We start from the raw sequence: 15,143 nt of genomic DNA, 5'->3' as shown, positions 1-15,143 counted from the left end.
CTCTTAAATAGTTTTAGCATGTTATATGGCAATGTTAATGTATTTGGTCTTGGCGGACTACTGTAGATCTGCTACGCTGCTAGGGTTGATAGGGTTGATTGCTGCTGCTGCAGAGCAAGCATGGACTTGCTACTGCTAATAGATACACAGACACGCTGCTGTGAACATGTAAGATATGCTGCTGCACGAATAGACATACATAAGTCCATTAGCAGATCTAGGCAGGTGGAGGGTGCAGAGGAACTCTGATAGCTCGCTGCAGGAATACTCTACAGCAAACACTAAACCAGACTATTAAAATGTTGAGCAAGAAATCTCATTGGCTGCAGGATCAGCAGAAGCCAATCAGCTTGATCCATGCAGTAATAATGTGATTGCTTGCTGATTGCATGTAAAGGACCTATCAGCCAGAGTTTCATAACTGAACAAGATATTTTCCTCAGCTTGTGGAAAAGCTAATTGTGATGATGTTTGATTTTACATGTACTTCAGTACTTCAGTAGGTTGGTATATTAGCATTACACATGTTAATGAAATATATCAGTAAATCAGTAAAACGGTTGCGGCACAATTTTTACGGTACATTTCTGGCAACCACAGCTGACGTTTTTTAAACTATAAATTTCACTGATTTCTTTTTTTACTGTGTAGTTTTGTAGAGATGTTAAAGATGGGACAAGGTCCCTTGAATAAATACACAGTAATGCAATGTTTTCTATGAAGACACATACAGCAGAAGTACTGCCTTTTCACACAGTAGTTGTTCATAACAGTGGGAAAAAGATGGCTTTAGTGTTTAGTGTTTGTTCGCTCTCATTTTCTCTCCCTCACTCCCTCTTGCTCGCTAAACATCATTGTTCTCTTGTACTTTTTGAAAAGGTCTTGCTAACACATTCTCAGGCTGTTATTTTGCATTGATTTAGCCTGTCAGGGTAATTCTAGCTTGGCATCTGTGATGGATGGAGGCAAACAACTTGTCTCCAATTCCGGCATTGTGTGCTCCCTCTCTCTCTTTCTCTGTGCCTGTGGCAGTTACCTGCTTTAGCACATCAGATGGGCTGACTTTCTTTGCTGATGATATCTGCTTCCATGCACTGGTCAAATCAATGCCCTCTCCTTTCTTTAACCTCGTGACGGTTATTTTTGCTACATCATTTTGTCTTTATTAGGAGGAAGAGTTAGCAGAGATTATATGATCTGAGATGAGAGAATGAGACAACAGGGTGTAGTTTTGTTGGAATCAGCGCTTCAAGGCTTTTGTCTTTATTGCATTAATCTGGTCCGTTGTGGTCTTAAATTCAGCCAAAGCGGTCCCCTTTGCAACTGCCGTACTTTAATGTAATACGGCTGAGAGCAGAGCATTATGTGATTGTATTATTTATCATACATATTAGTACATGTAGTAATCATACTTCATCTATAGTAGTTTATTAGTATCTATCTATCTATCTATCTATCTATCTATCTATCTATCTATCTATCTATCTATCTATCTATCTATCTATCTATCTATCTATAGGCCATCAAAACCAGTTTAAATCAGCAATTGACCATCAAACCACTATTGGCTGTGTTTTATTAGTGCAGTCACCAATTTGCAAATGTTCTTTGAACAAAATACCAATAAACAACTTCAACACAGTGATGTCACTCAATTATGCAGCCTTTTTAAGTGAATTGAACATGTCCTTCTTGCTTCCATTCAAAGCTCTTACTGCTAAAGCTAACACAGTTTAGTCACATTGTCAGGGTGTATTAGTGGTTAAAACTCCCTAGAGCAAGTATCATGGTAAGTCAGTATCGGTTCCGTCTGTCCTTCAACAGGCGGCTGTCTGAAAGATAATGCTCCTTCTCGGGAGAGTATAAGTGCTATTAAAGAATTCAATGCTAACAACATTAACCGCAAGGTCATTGCAATTTAACCATTTCTCAGGAGCACTGCTGCTGTCTATTACTCCAGAACAACCCTGATGTTTGTTTAAAGCACCAGGCTCTGCTAAATAACATACCAGCGGCTTTCAGACTCAATGCTTTAAATAATATCTGAATAATTCATTGGATGGTAATAGTGTTTTTAGCCCCAAGCTTCCTGAAAAGGGGTGTAGGGGCAATAGGGAGACCATGGAGACAGTTGAGACGGTGACAAGAGTGATTCACATCCCATTGAGTTGAAAGTACATGATATGATGTTTCTGAGAGAGAGAGAGAGAGAGAGAGAGAGAGTGACTTTGTCTTCATTTTCTTCATTCTATTTTCTCCATGCAGTTTAGAGTGGCACATATTTAAATCTAACATATTAAGGGCCCTATTTTAACGATCTGAAACGCAAGTGTCAAAGCGCAAAGCGCAAGTAACTTTGTGGGCGGGTCTTGGCGCTGTTGCTATTTTCCCAGCGGGATAAATGACTCTTGCGCCAGGCGCAAATCTAAAATGGGTTGGTCTGAAGTAGCTTCATTATTCATAGGTGTGGTTTGGGCGTAACGTGAAATAAACCAATCAGAGCGTCATCTCACATTCCCTTTAAGAGCAGACGCGCTTTGTTCTAAAGCGGATTCCTATTATAACGGCGGATTTGCCAGACGCGCGCCAGGAGCGGTTCACAGCCAAGGAGAGCAACGCTCTCGTCAGGGACGTTGGGGATGGAGAAACCCACCCAAATTAACTTCGGTTAAAAAGGCGTATGATAATTTGGGTAAATGTGTAAGCTAGATGTATGCTTTTATAATAAATTGTCTATCTATCTATCTATCTATCTATCTATCTATCTATCTATCTATCATAATAATGTATGATTTGCAAAAATGAAAACTGCTGCTTCTGTGTAGATGAGAGAATCAAAGTGTATGCGCGTTGTGCACACGCTACATTGATTATGGCCAAGCATGCGCCCTTAAAATAGCATATGAATAACATGCGCAACGCGCCACTGACTTTAAACTATTTTTTCCTGGTTAGTGGCGCAATTGTTTTCTAAACCTGCAAAATAGCATGAAGGAACGTTTGCGCCGGAACACGCCTCCTTTTTTGCGCTCAACCGCCCAGGGAGCGCAAGTTCATTCCCTAGTTTAGCGACGTGCTTCTGTGGAGGGAAAAGCGCGCTTTGCGCGGGTGCAAAATAGGAATGATACATGCGTCAGTGTACAAAGTCAATTGCGCTGGGTGCAAGATAGGGCCCTAAGTGTTTAAGTGCCATTTCATGAAAAACAAATATTTTTTAATGGCAAGCTCTCAAACGTTTCTCGCTTTGACCTAAATTACATTCACAAAATTAAAAGAATATGAATAATCACACTTCAATTTGACAAACCGATGAATAATTAGTTGTTGCAACGTATGTGCGCCATTTGCTAAGATTTTTTAAAAAAAATGTTTTAAAGAAATGCCTAATTTTATTCAGCAAAGATGCATTAAATTGACTAAAAGTGACAGTTAAAACAACACAAGATTTCTATTTCAAATAAATGCTGTTTAAAAAAAAAAAAAAAAAAAATAAGCAACACAACTGTTTTCAACATGGATAATAATAAGAAATGTTTCTTCAGCATCAAATCATCATATTAGAATGATTTCTGAGGGATCATGTGGCGCTGAAGACTGGAGTAATGATGCTGAAAATTCAGCTTTCACATCACAAGACAAAATTTTTAAAATATGTTCAAATATGTTTTCACTGTGTTTTTGATCAAATACATACTTCTTAAACCGTTAAAAATCTTTCCGACCCCAAACTTTTGAACAGTAGTGTGTATATTTGCTAATAGTTTGTCAGCTGTTTGCCTGGCGGACATTTACTGTATATTTGGAAAAGATTTAGCTTAGAACAATTTGTCAGTGGTGGCAAATTTCAGAAAAGCTGGGAAACCAACAGTCATTTATTATTAAGGAACTGTGGAATGAATTAATAAGTGAATTAATGAATCTATAAAGTCAAGATGAATAAATGAGTAAAAATACAAACAGACAAATCAATGAAGATATAGCGTATCAAATCAAGGCAGCTGCAGCTGTCAGCAGTTTTGTTATGCTCGGTGTACGCAGGGTTTTTATGAGTACAGTAATTATACATCACTAGAGGCTAGATTTTAGCCCACTAAAATATTCAGGTACTTCATGAACATTTTATTAGCAAAATTACTCCACACAAGCGATCAGGACCAATACCTACTTTTCTGACCTCACTCCCTGCTGGAAACTTTTCTGACTTTCCAACACACACATAAACACCACACATCATCAAAAACAATTATTTGTTTTGCTCATGAGAGGTTATGTTTGAATCTGTTAACAAAGAGAAAATAAGTAAAGGGCAGTGGCTAGAGGAATGGTTAATACATTTTAATGTAGTGTTTGTGTGGGTGTGTGTATTTGTTTGTTCAGGCGTTCAGGAATCTGACAGTGAGACTCATAAATTCTTGACAGAATTCTTGGAAAGGTTTTCGCTTGGAACCCCTATCATATTGAGGATGTTTACTGAAAGCTTCTGTTTACACACACACACACACACACACACACACACACACACACACACACACACACACACACACAAAACGACACCAGCAATGTGAAACATTCTTTTTTTCTATTGGGGAATCGTGCCTCTGTGTAAGATTTCATTTCATTTTTTGTATTACTGACTGAACAATGTTTCTTATTCCTTTTGCATACAAAAGAGAGAGATGATTTGGGAATCAATTCTTTCCAACAGCACCAAAGGCAATTATTGTGCATGTGTATGAAAGAGAGATAAAGGGAATGAAAGAGAGCGCAAAAGATAGAGAGAATGAGGAGCTTAACCATGGTCGATGTTCTTTTTTTTTCCAGCTAATGTTGGGGCCTGCTTTCCGAAGCAAGGTAACCACACCAGCCACTCCCATATCTCCTCATGTCGGCCTGCCTCTGGCCAATCAGGTTGGCCTGTCATTTTGTTCCTCTGGTTTTGTCAATTGTATGTCAAAGTTTTGTCTCCACATACTGCCCGACCACAACGAATGGGTGTTGTCTTGTGCGTTAGCTGCTGTTCTGGGCCGTCTTTATGAGCGAGAGAGGGGGAAAGAATGAGAAATTGCTGAGGGAAGTTAAACTAAGTGTGCATTAGGTTGTGCCTCTTCCCATTGGAGGCAGTTTGGGAATGTATGTGTACTGCTCTGTCAGAAGCATCATGCACATTCAAACTGAGGGGGCACGTAAACCAAGGTGTCAAGTTTTGGCTGGTTTTGGATTCTGATAGAATAAGTCACCAATATTTCACTATATACATCATCATATATATCATAGTAGTTTTTGACCAGTAGCCGTTTTCTAACAGACAGCTATCGTCTTATGTCAAATGGATGTTTTTTTTTTCATCTTACACTTCTTTAGTGAATTATTAAATGAATAGTTCACCTAAAATCTTTAAATCTGTCATTTACTTGACCTCATGTTGTTCCAAACCCATTAGACTTTTATCTTTAGAACACAAATGAAGTTATCCATCCATTGAAAGTCCACGTGACCCAAGTTGAGACACTCTCACACTGTACCCCTTCTTTTAATGCACCTTAGACACTACACAACATACAAAAATACATACATACATACATACATACATACATATATATATATATATATATATATATATATATATATATATATATATAGTATAGGAGAAAATAGGGACTGAAGAGATGTGGGGGGAGGGTTATCATATATTATCTTATTATATTATCTTCTATTATTATCTTACTATCTAAAAATTAATTTATCTAGAAGAAAAGATAGAAATAAAAACAAAAATAAAAATTGACTAATACAATGTTGGCAGTATGATGGTAGTGAGGAGTGGTGGTGGTGATGGTAATGAAGATGGAAATAAATAATAAATGGTTACTTTGCTTATGCATACACACACACACACCCACACACACCTATACATTTACACACTTTTATTTAACTTCTGGAATTATGGAATTACTAGATTGTTCGTTACTGCACTATTTTGGTTTGTATGTCTGTCTGTTAAAAAAAGAAAAAAAAAGAAAGAAAGTCCACGTGACCAAAACGTTTACACATAAAAAGTACAAAAAGACAAGTAATCCATATGAATGTGGTTTAATCTAAGTCGTCTGAGAAGACAGGATCGCTTTATATGATGATCAGATTTAATTTCTCATATAAACATTGATCAACTCGTATACTGTATACATAGAGCACATCAAATATGGTAAACACATGCGCAAGGTTTGTTTGATTACTTTTGCAATGTATTCATTTGAAGCGTGAAAGTTTTGTTTGCATGGACTTTCAATGGAGGGACAGAAATCTCTCAGATTTTTATTAAGTTTTATTAAAACTACCTTCACTGAGTTTCAAAGATGAACAAAAGTCATATGGGTTTGAAACGATATGAAGGTGAGTAAATGATGACACAAGTTAAATTTTTTTGGGTGAACTATCCTTTAAAGTTTCTAAAAATTGCTCAAAAGTTTTATTTTTTTTTCCTTTGGCCATGTCTGGTCTAGGCCACAAAGTGAGCCAGAACTGCCACCGGTGCCCCCCTCAAAAAATTGTACATGACTCCCTGTGTAGTTACGTTTTTCAATGCCTTTCTCTCCCAGCTTATATAAACATACTTTTTCATGTGTGTATACATGATTGTGCATTGGGAGGGTTGTGATCCAGAATGTGTCCTCAGAAAGCAAGGAACGCCACTTCAGATGACAAAGGCGAACCGACAGGCAAAGCAAAATGTAATCTCCTACAGAGAAATTTTGTCTCCATTCTTTTCTCTGATCTATAGCTCAGTGCTTTTACTTTTCCTTAGTTCCCTCTTTTCGACTAAACCTGAGATCAATAGCTCTGCAGGGAGCAGACACTCGCTCTTGTGCTCTTTTCTGTTGTAATAAGTCTAACATCTCATCCCATTTCTCTCTCTTCCTCCCCTTCATCCCATTCTCCTCCACCGTCTGTCTCTGTGAATGCATTTGCGCTGTTGCATGCGTGCGTGGGGTCGTGCATGACCGTATGAATGCGTGTGTGCTGGTGCCACTCTTCTCACATTCCTCAACTCCTCGCCCCCCTTTCACCCCTCTCTCAAACCAGACCCGGAGCGTGGCGGAGGTCACATGATCTCCACTGATGACCTGGAGTACCCGCGTGAATATCGCACGCTGGGAAACAGCACGCGCCGCTTCTCCAACGTGGGGCTGGTCCACACCTCTGAGCACCGGCACACGGTCATCGCCGCCCAGAGCCTGGAGGCTCTCACCAACCTGCACAAGGCCGACATGGAACGCAAGCGGGACGCTTTCATGGACCACCTGAAGAACAAGTACCCACCCCAGCACTCCCTACCGCCCTCTCCATCCCCCTCACACGGCAGCATGAGGGGCACCTCAGAGAGAAACGCACGTGAACAGGTATGTGCAAGGCTTACCTTGTATGATGTTGCTGGATAGACATGGTTGTGATGGAACAACATCCTGATTCACCAATCATATTCCAGGGTCAAACCCCCATGGTTTTAGAGGTAGTTAATGGTTAATGGTTGGGGATACAGATTTGTATTCAATATTTATGTTATTTTATATTTAATTATTTTGTTTTATTTTGTTTAGTTTTGTATTTTTGTTTTTTATTTTATTTTTTTATTTTATTTTCTTACTACTAATAACTGTTATTATTGTTGTGATGACTATTTTTGTTGAATCAAGTTTTTTATTTTAGTTGATTATTTAATAATAATAATTTGCATGAATTATTATGAATTATGAATTAATTAATGCATGAATTATTAAATATATGAATTGAATAGAATATGTTCTATTCATGTAGTTCTATTTAAAATATTTTTGTATGTTTATTTAATTTAGCTTTGTTTATTTATTTTTTATACATATTTTCAATCTATTTTTTATTAAGTGGATGTCATTGGTTAGCATATTAGATGTGATATTGTACACTACTGTTCAAAAGTTGAATTTTTTTTTAAAAATTGTAATGCTTTTGATAGAAGTCTCTTATGCTCACCAAGGATTCATTTGATTTAAAAAAAATACAGTAAAAACAGAAATATTGTGAAATATCACTACAATTTCAAAGAATGGTTTTCAATTTGAATACATTTTATAATGTAGTTTATTCCTGTGATGTCAAAGCTGAATTTGTTAGCATCATTACTCCAGTCTACAGTATCACATGATCCTTCAGAAATAATTCTAATATGATGATTTGATGCTCAATAAATATTTCTGATTATTATCAGTGTTGATAGTGCGTGTACGTGCAATCGGAAAAATGTACACACGTCGGACATGTTTTTGGTTCCACATCCTTGCTTTTTCCTAAAATAACACTGTAATCAACAAAGCGTTAGCGTCTGGTTTTAGGTGATGTGGTGAGGACTGTGATTAGTTGATTATTGACTTTTTATTTATCTGATTGGTTAATAGGAATATTTTTCCAGGATGTTGATTCAGGAACATATGCTGCTTGTGTAAATTACATTAAGCATGCATGGATACACTTTCACACACACAAGATGCACAACGCAGGGTTTTGAAATCTACCTATCCAAGAGGTCTTCTGAAGGAGACATAGACGTGTACATACTGTATAAACACTTCAGTCACTAGTGGCATAGATTAAATATATATGCCCCCATCTTCCCAGCTTTCACACAGCTTGTCATTGAAACATTTTGTACTCTCCATAGAAAATAGACAGTTGAATGCCAGCGAAACAGCAGTCACTCTGAGTGAGTGGAACAACTGGTTCTTATGGAGGAGGGTGACGTAATGTTGAATTCAAATATGGATGATGTCACTGCATCAAACCAGTATCAGCCAATCAGCTGTGTGCTTGAAAAGAGAGAGAGACACGCAGGTAACAGACACATTTACACTCAAGTCTGTCAAAATCCGCCTGCGCTGTTATTTTTAGAGGGATGAGTGTTGAAAAAGAGGCTTTATTGCTTCAGTCTTCTAATTATACTCATCAGCCCTTTATCACTCCATCTAGATATCTTCTATGTAGAAAATGATTTACTGTGCAAGTCTTTTTTCTTGTTCTTTTGTTTTCTTTGACCTGCAGTTCTGGTCACCAGCATATACTGTGTTGTGGTTGCTTGTATAACGGTGTCCCTGCCAGGTTTCTTAACCTATTTTTAAGGGATAGTTAGCCCAAAAATGAAAATTCTACCATTATTTACTTACTCTCATGTCATTCAGAGAGCAGAATGGTAGAATGTAAAGCCGATATACATTACGTTATTTATTTTAAAGAATAAAACATGCTACAATTAAGTTTATTATTTACAATTAAAAGTACAAATAATTTGAAAATGAATAAACTTTCATATTTATATGGAAAAAAAAATATTATTTGAAATTCTAACTTTTTAATACTCTAATCTTATTATAGTATTTGTTGTTGTTGTTAAAAACATAACTACAAAGAAAGTAAACACTGTAACCAACACTGTTCATGGAATTAATATTTATAAGGCTTGTTGAAATTATTTAAAAGTGTATTTGCTGAATGTAATAAATTAGAAAGTATTATTACTAAAAATAGAAAGGCAAACCCTATAATACTTTTTTATATAAAAAAGTTTAATTTCTTTTTTATATGTCTATCTAATTTATTAGACAGAACAGTTAAAGTCATTAAACTAATGAAGATGAAGAATGAGAAAGTTCTTAGAGCTTTCAAAATGAAAGTCCAGATGTTGCCAAAATAAAAGTCTGGCTCTGAACACTTCATATTTCTGTTGACCACTAGTTTAAATGTTGCTCTCTTCCATGCAGTTACAATGACTGACATCAAAAAAGATGCAAAAGCATCTATATTTCGTATCTATATTTTACAATTCTAAGGGGTCATAAAACTACTGCATGACTGACTACTACATGAAACTGAAACTACTACATGACTGAAATTTAAATCGATACTTGACGTTTGAAAGCCACCCTTATTGACTATAGTGAACAGCACAATCCTTCTGTTACACTGCAATTCATGAAGGTTTGAAACAAACTATCCATTTAACTAGCTTGATCAGCTGGTTGACCAGCATGTTTTGTTGGCAGACAACATGGCTATGGTAGTCCACTATCTAAACTAGCACCAAACCAGCATAAACATGGAAAGCTAGTCTCTTCAGCAGGGCTGTTTCAAAAGTCTCTCTTTGTCTTTTTATCACCTATTTTACAGCTCTTTCATCCTCATGTATCTAATTCTCATCACAGTATATACCCGTGTGTGACACTAATGCCCGGTGAGTGTGTGAGATGATAGGATCAAATGAGAGAGCGAGAGAGAGAGAGACAGGGAGGTTGGGTGAGAGACAGGTGGAGTCCATAGTTGCCAAGGCAACACATCCTTATATGGAAACTGGTGATATCATATTGCAAAGGTCAGACTGAAGAGAATGAGAAAGCGAGAGAACAAGGAATGAAGAGAGTGTGTGTGTGTGTGTGTGTGTATGTGTGTGTGTGTGTGTGAGAGAGAGAGAGAGAGAGAGAGAGAAAGAGAGAGAGAAAGAGAGAGAGAGAGAGGCAACAACAAAAAACAGAGTGAAGAAAAAGGGGAAGGGAATATCCTCAACCTTGAAGGAAGACGCATCACAGGAATTCCTCCTTATTTATTTGCCTATCTGCAGCCTGTGTGGAATAATGGAAAGGGGGAGGGGAAGAGGAGGACAAGAAGAGAGGGAAAGAGCCGACAGATGAGTGCAACGGTGTGTAAACCGGCAGGAGGAGAGTTAATTACCCTCTGCCAGCCTTTTCCCGAGACTCCAGCACGGAAGAGTTAAAGCAGCAGCCAGTAGCCAGTTGATGCTGTAATGAATTAAATAAAGAACCTGCCGTCGCATGTGCTGGAGACAGAGAGAGAGGGCAGGAATAAGAGAATGAGTTTTCTGCACACCTGACAGCCAGCTGCTAAGACTGAAGGCATCTAGATAGTGTGCATGTGCGTGTGTGTGTAGGGAGGACGCACACTCACTAGCGTACATGCATGCAGGTGCAGGTGAGATTCGACCTGACGACTTCATTTGTTTGGTTATTGCGAGATTGGTTGACGTGGTGACTGCATGCAGATGGACACTAACTGGGTTTGATTTTTGCATATGTGTGTGACTAGTGTGAGTGTATTTGGTGTGACTAGTGTGAGTGTATGTGTGTGTGAATGTGCATGTCAGGGAGAGGGAACATGTGTGAATGCATGTATTTGTATGCGTGCGTGCCGTGTTCATGTGAAAGGGAAGGTAAGAGCTGTTTTGCATGCAGGTCAGGTGGTGTACAGCTCCAGTAGTCTTGCTGGGCTGACACATGTAGCCTATCTGAGAGATGGTGACTAATGCTGGTCACAGGATCAGATGCAACTAGTATTCAGGCCTGATTGCTGTGTTTAGTGCACATGAGGATGTGCTTTTGCATTGGGTTGTACTGCTGATGTATATGTGCACATGGGGGCATTTGACTTGCAAACAAATGCCATCACATTTCAGATGCATGCAGGGGGTGGATTTAAAGGGGACATGTTCTAATGCACTTTTGAAGTATTTTATTTTTCCCTCTGAATAATGTCAAGGATTGTTGCACAAAAAAAAAAAACAGTCATAATTTGTATTTCAGTACCATTTAACCCTCTTAGCATTTAACAGCAAGCAGTTTAGCTTTTCTTGTTACTGTACCTTTAAAAATGTAGGGTTGGGTTATGTAAATAACCTCTGATAGGTTAACTTCCATGTACCAAAGCAGTTCAGTGCTGATGCGTTTCTTGTGACCATTTGTATTGAGGGTCTCTGATTTTGTGACAACATAAATTACTCTTTAAGCTAGTGCTTCAGTGCATATGTTGATAAAAAGGCACAATATTGTTGTAAAATTTACTTCCAAATTTAAATCTCATAAGAAACAAGCAGAATTTCCAGTTATGTTAGTTGAATAACTGAATTAATATACCTTGGATTGTGCCTATGTGATGTCTCTGCATGTTGATGTCAGGCAAATTTTGAGAAAGTTAGACCGTTATTTTACGTAAGTGGCAAAGAAACACTTGTTTTAGAGCAGATTAGCATTTTTGACTGCTTCCATAAGTGATTTTAATTATTTAAACCCTCTTTTATTGCTGTAGTTAGTGTTGTCCGTCTGAAACTAATGCTAGTATGATGTAGGGAAGCTTTACGTTCTGGAAAAAAAATCTGTTGTACATGATTCGTCCCTTTTTTTAAATGTTTCCTTTCAGCTGCACCTGTATTATCTACAGCTTTAACCCTTAAGTATGCTGTTGATTTTCCACTGGCAAAAACAGCCACAGCTTAGACAGCCAATTATCCCCCATTTAGAGTTGTTTCTTAGCAACTGAGGACGCGGGCCTCATACTGCTCCATGGAATTCTGCTTGTTAGGGGAAAATAACATCACCAAGCCACAGCTCACTGGTACCTTGCAGTGCATAAATCCATAAGACGCTGAAGCGCCCCTCAATTATGATTCAATATGATGGTGTTTATAGTTATTTCAGTTATTTATCAAAAGCTATGTCAAAGAGAGAAATTTAGGGCTGTCACATTGAAATGATTTAGGAGACTTTTCATTGCTGTGAATTTTTCACTTCCTCTGTGGTTTGGCCAGAGACCGCAGCACAAATTGAAATGGCCATGGAGGCGTGTGTGTGTGTGTGTGTGTGTGTGTGTGTGTGTGTGTGTGTGTGTGTGTGTGTGTGTGTTTATAACCTAGCCATACTTTTCAGACAATTTTCCTGAAATATTTTGCTAGGAGTTAGCTAAAGCTGACAAATCTCATTATGTATGATATAATGTAAATAATAAATTATATATATATATATATATATATATATATATATATATATAGTAATTGTATGTTTACTTTGTTTTTTGTAAATACTACTACAAATTTGAGAATAAGTCTCATTTAATTTTGTATTTTATCTAAAAATATGGCATTTTTTTACAACAGAACTCAAAAAATGAAAAGACAGTGAAAATATAATTAAATTCTAAAATACATCAGTCAAATTAAATTGCAATAATGTTGAATGTCTATTTACTGTAGATTCACGTTTTGAAGAAATTTTCTAACCCCCCTTCAAAAAGTAAAAGAAAGATAAAGAAACGTATCATTATTAACTTTTAAAGCATTGATATGCAGTTGCATTTTATGAGTTGGGTTTAAAGATAAAGAAATATTACTTTTTTGATCCCCAAAAGCATTTGCGTTGTATCTTTGCTGCTATAGGTGTCATTTTAAGGTCCATTGTTTTATCGTCCAATAAATCTTAAACACGAGATTACTTAATGTGCATTTAATTTAGATTTAAATGAATGTTTTTGAGTGCGTGTTGAAAGTGTTGTATAGACTGGCTACACTGTCGTTCATTTTATGTTTGAGACAATCATGTCCCACGTAATATTAAGAGTGCTTTGGTTTGAAAATGCTGCTGGGGAATATTTAATATTACATCAATGGGCAGGCTCTTAAATCTCAAGCTGTTTCAAAGTACAGTTTATCCCCCTGGATTGACCATCAACTGTACAAATGGCTTAGGCTGAAGTTCAGTACCAGAAAACCTTCTGGCAGCAATGCCGCTCAGTAGTACCTGACATCAGGTAACCCAGAATCAGGCCCCGCAGGTGAGGCCCTGCCCTTCTATCTGGCCAGTTCTGTCTGGAGGAGCATGCTGAATCAATCATTAAAGCAGTCCAGACAAAGAAACCAGTTAAACCTGTTCCATAAAAGAAAAAACACAGGATCATCTGAGAAGGGTTCGTTGGTTTCCCAGAGATCAGCAGCACAGATACACTGACCAGCACTGAACTATACTATATTTAGGTAGTTTTAGGGTTAGTGTAAGGGGATAGAATATACAGTTTGTACAGTATAAAAATCATTATGTCTATGGAAAGTCCCCATAAAACATGAAAACCCATGTTTAAAACCTGTGTGTGTGTGTGTCAGGTATTTCCTTTTTGAAGAGACTCTGATGCAGTGTGTGTATGCTGGTGCGTTAACCTCAGCTTCTGGGTGTTTGTATATTTGTCAATTTATGAAAACAGGTTTGCTGTAGTGCGTCATGCTGCAAATATTTTTCATATTGCTGATCCCTAGGGCAGTGCTCAAAACCAGGATGAACTGCACAAAGTTGAAAGCAGGTGAATGAATACAAAGAATATTATTTTAATGCTGAACTACCGCTATATGTGCTATATACACAGTTGACATCAACATCCTGCTTCAAGGGAGTTTGTTCAACATATTTTTAGCCTTGTGTAGAAGGAAATATTTAGCTGATGTTATAAGCTTCACGCTTTTCAATTATGTTTTCTTCCCCAAATGTATGTTTGCACACACACACCCTTTTAATCAGCTGACAATGTAGTCTAGACTCTAGACAAATATTTAAAGGTCTTGATCGATTAGGGTAGGGTTCATCAAATAACCGGCAGTCTGAGTTTTATTCAAAGAATATATGGGACCTCTTATATATCTTGTAAAAGTTTATTTAATTTGTCTTCTAACAATGTAACCAAACGAGTTACAGAGAAAGTTAAGAAATGGATTTAGCTGGTGACATCTCTGACTTTCTGTAAAAGTGAAGTTCACAGATGAAATGAGAGAGATAGGTGAAAGCTGCAGACAGCTGACCGATTTCGGTATGATTGATAGGTCTGGGCAGCAGGCCAAGCACAGACACACAGGGGATCTTTTTAATTAATTTTTTTCTCATTTGCGGAAATCCAGTCAGTTTGTCATTCAGGCAGGACAGCTGATGGACAGATGAGAGAAAACCTCAAAATACCTTCTTCATGCAGGCTCATTTATAGGGTCCAGCCCATTCAGAACAGCTCCATATGACGACCAGACTAGAGGAATTATGTGTCACTGTGTCACCATGTGCTTTAATGCCATCTTTAATCTGCAGAGCTGCATTTGAAGCTGCATATGTTCTTTGAAAACTCTGGTTAAAACTACATATACAGTGTACTACCATTCAAAAGTTTGGGGTATTTTTTTGCTTGTACTTTTATTCAGCAAGGACACATGAAATTAATCAAAGGTGACAGTAAAGACATAATGTTACAAAATGTTTCTATTTCAAGTGCTTTTGATCTTTCGATTCATCAAATAATTTTTGTTTCTT

At 37.4% G+C, this 15,143-nt stretch overlaps 1 protein-coding gene across 23 annotated transcripts in view; it reads left to right on the top strand.

Moving 5' to 3' along the window:
* Nucleotides 1-15,143, top strand: part of srcin1a (SRC kinase signaling inhibitor 1a) — a 129,176-nt gene that overhangs the window by 65,709 nt on the left and 48,324 nt on the right. For 17 of the 23 annotated variants that reach the window (XM_084122337.1, XM_084122351.1, XM_084122338.1 and 14 more), the window contains exons 2-3: nucleotides 4,822-4,908; nucleotides 7,081-7,397. The exons of 1 other annotated variant lie outside the window; for it this stretch is intronic. In XM_084122337.1, the coding sequence (XP_083978463.1) occupies nucleotides 4,822-4,908; nucleotides 7,081-7,397 (404 nt within the window). The remainder of the gene's footprint in view (nucleotides 1-4,821; nucleotides 4,909-7,080; nucleotides 7,398-15,143) is intronic. 5 more of the 23 variants (XM_084122336.1, XM_084122335.1, XM_084122349.1 and 2 more) reach the window with 2 other exon arrangements.

The sequence above is a fragment of the Abramis brama genome (genome assembly GCF_963993115.1).
Source record: "Abramis brama genome assembly, chromosome: 1".
Taxonomy (NCBI): domain Eukaryota; kingdom Metazoa; phylum Chordata; class Actinopteri; order Cypriniformes; family Leuciscidae; genus Abramis; species Abramis brama.
Note: the sequence above shows the minus strand (reverse complement) of the source record. Positions and strands in the feature narration are given on the sequence as shown.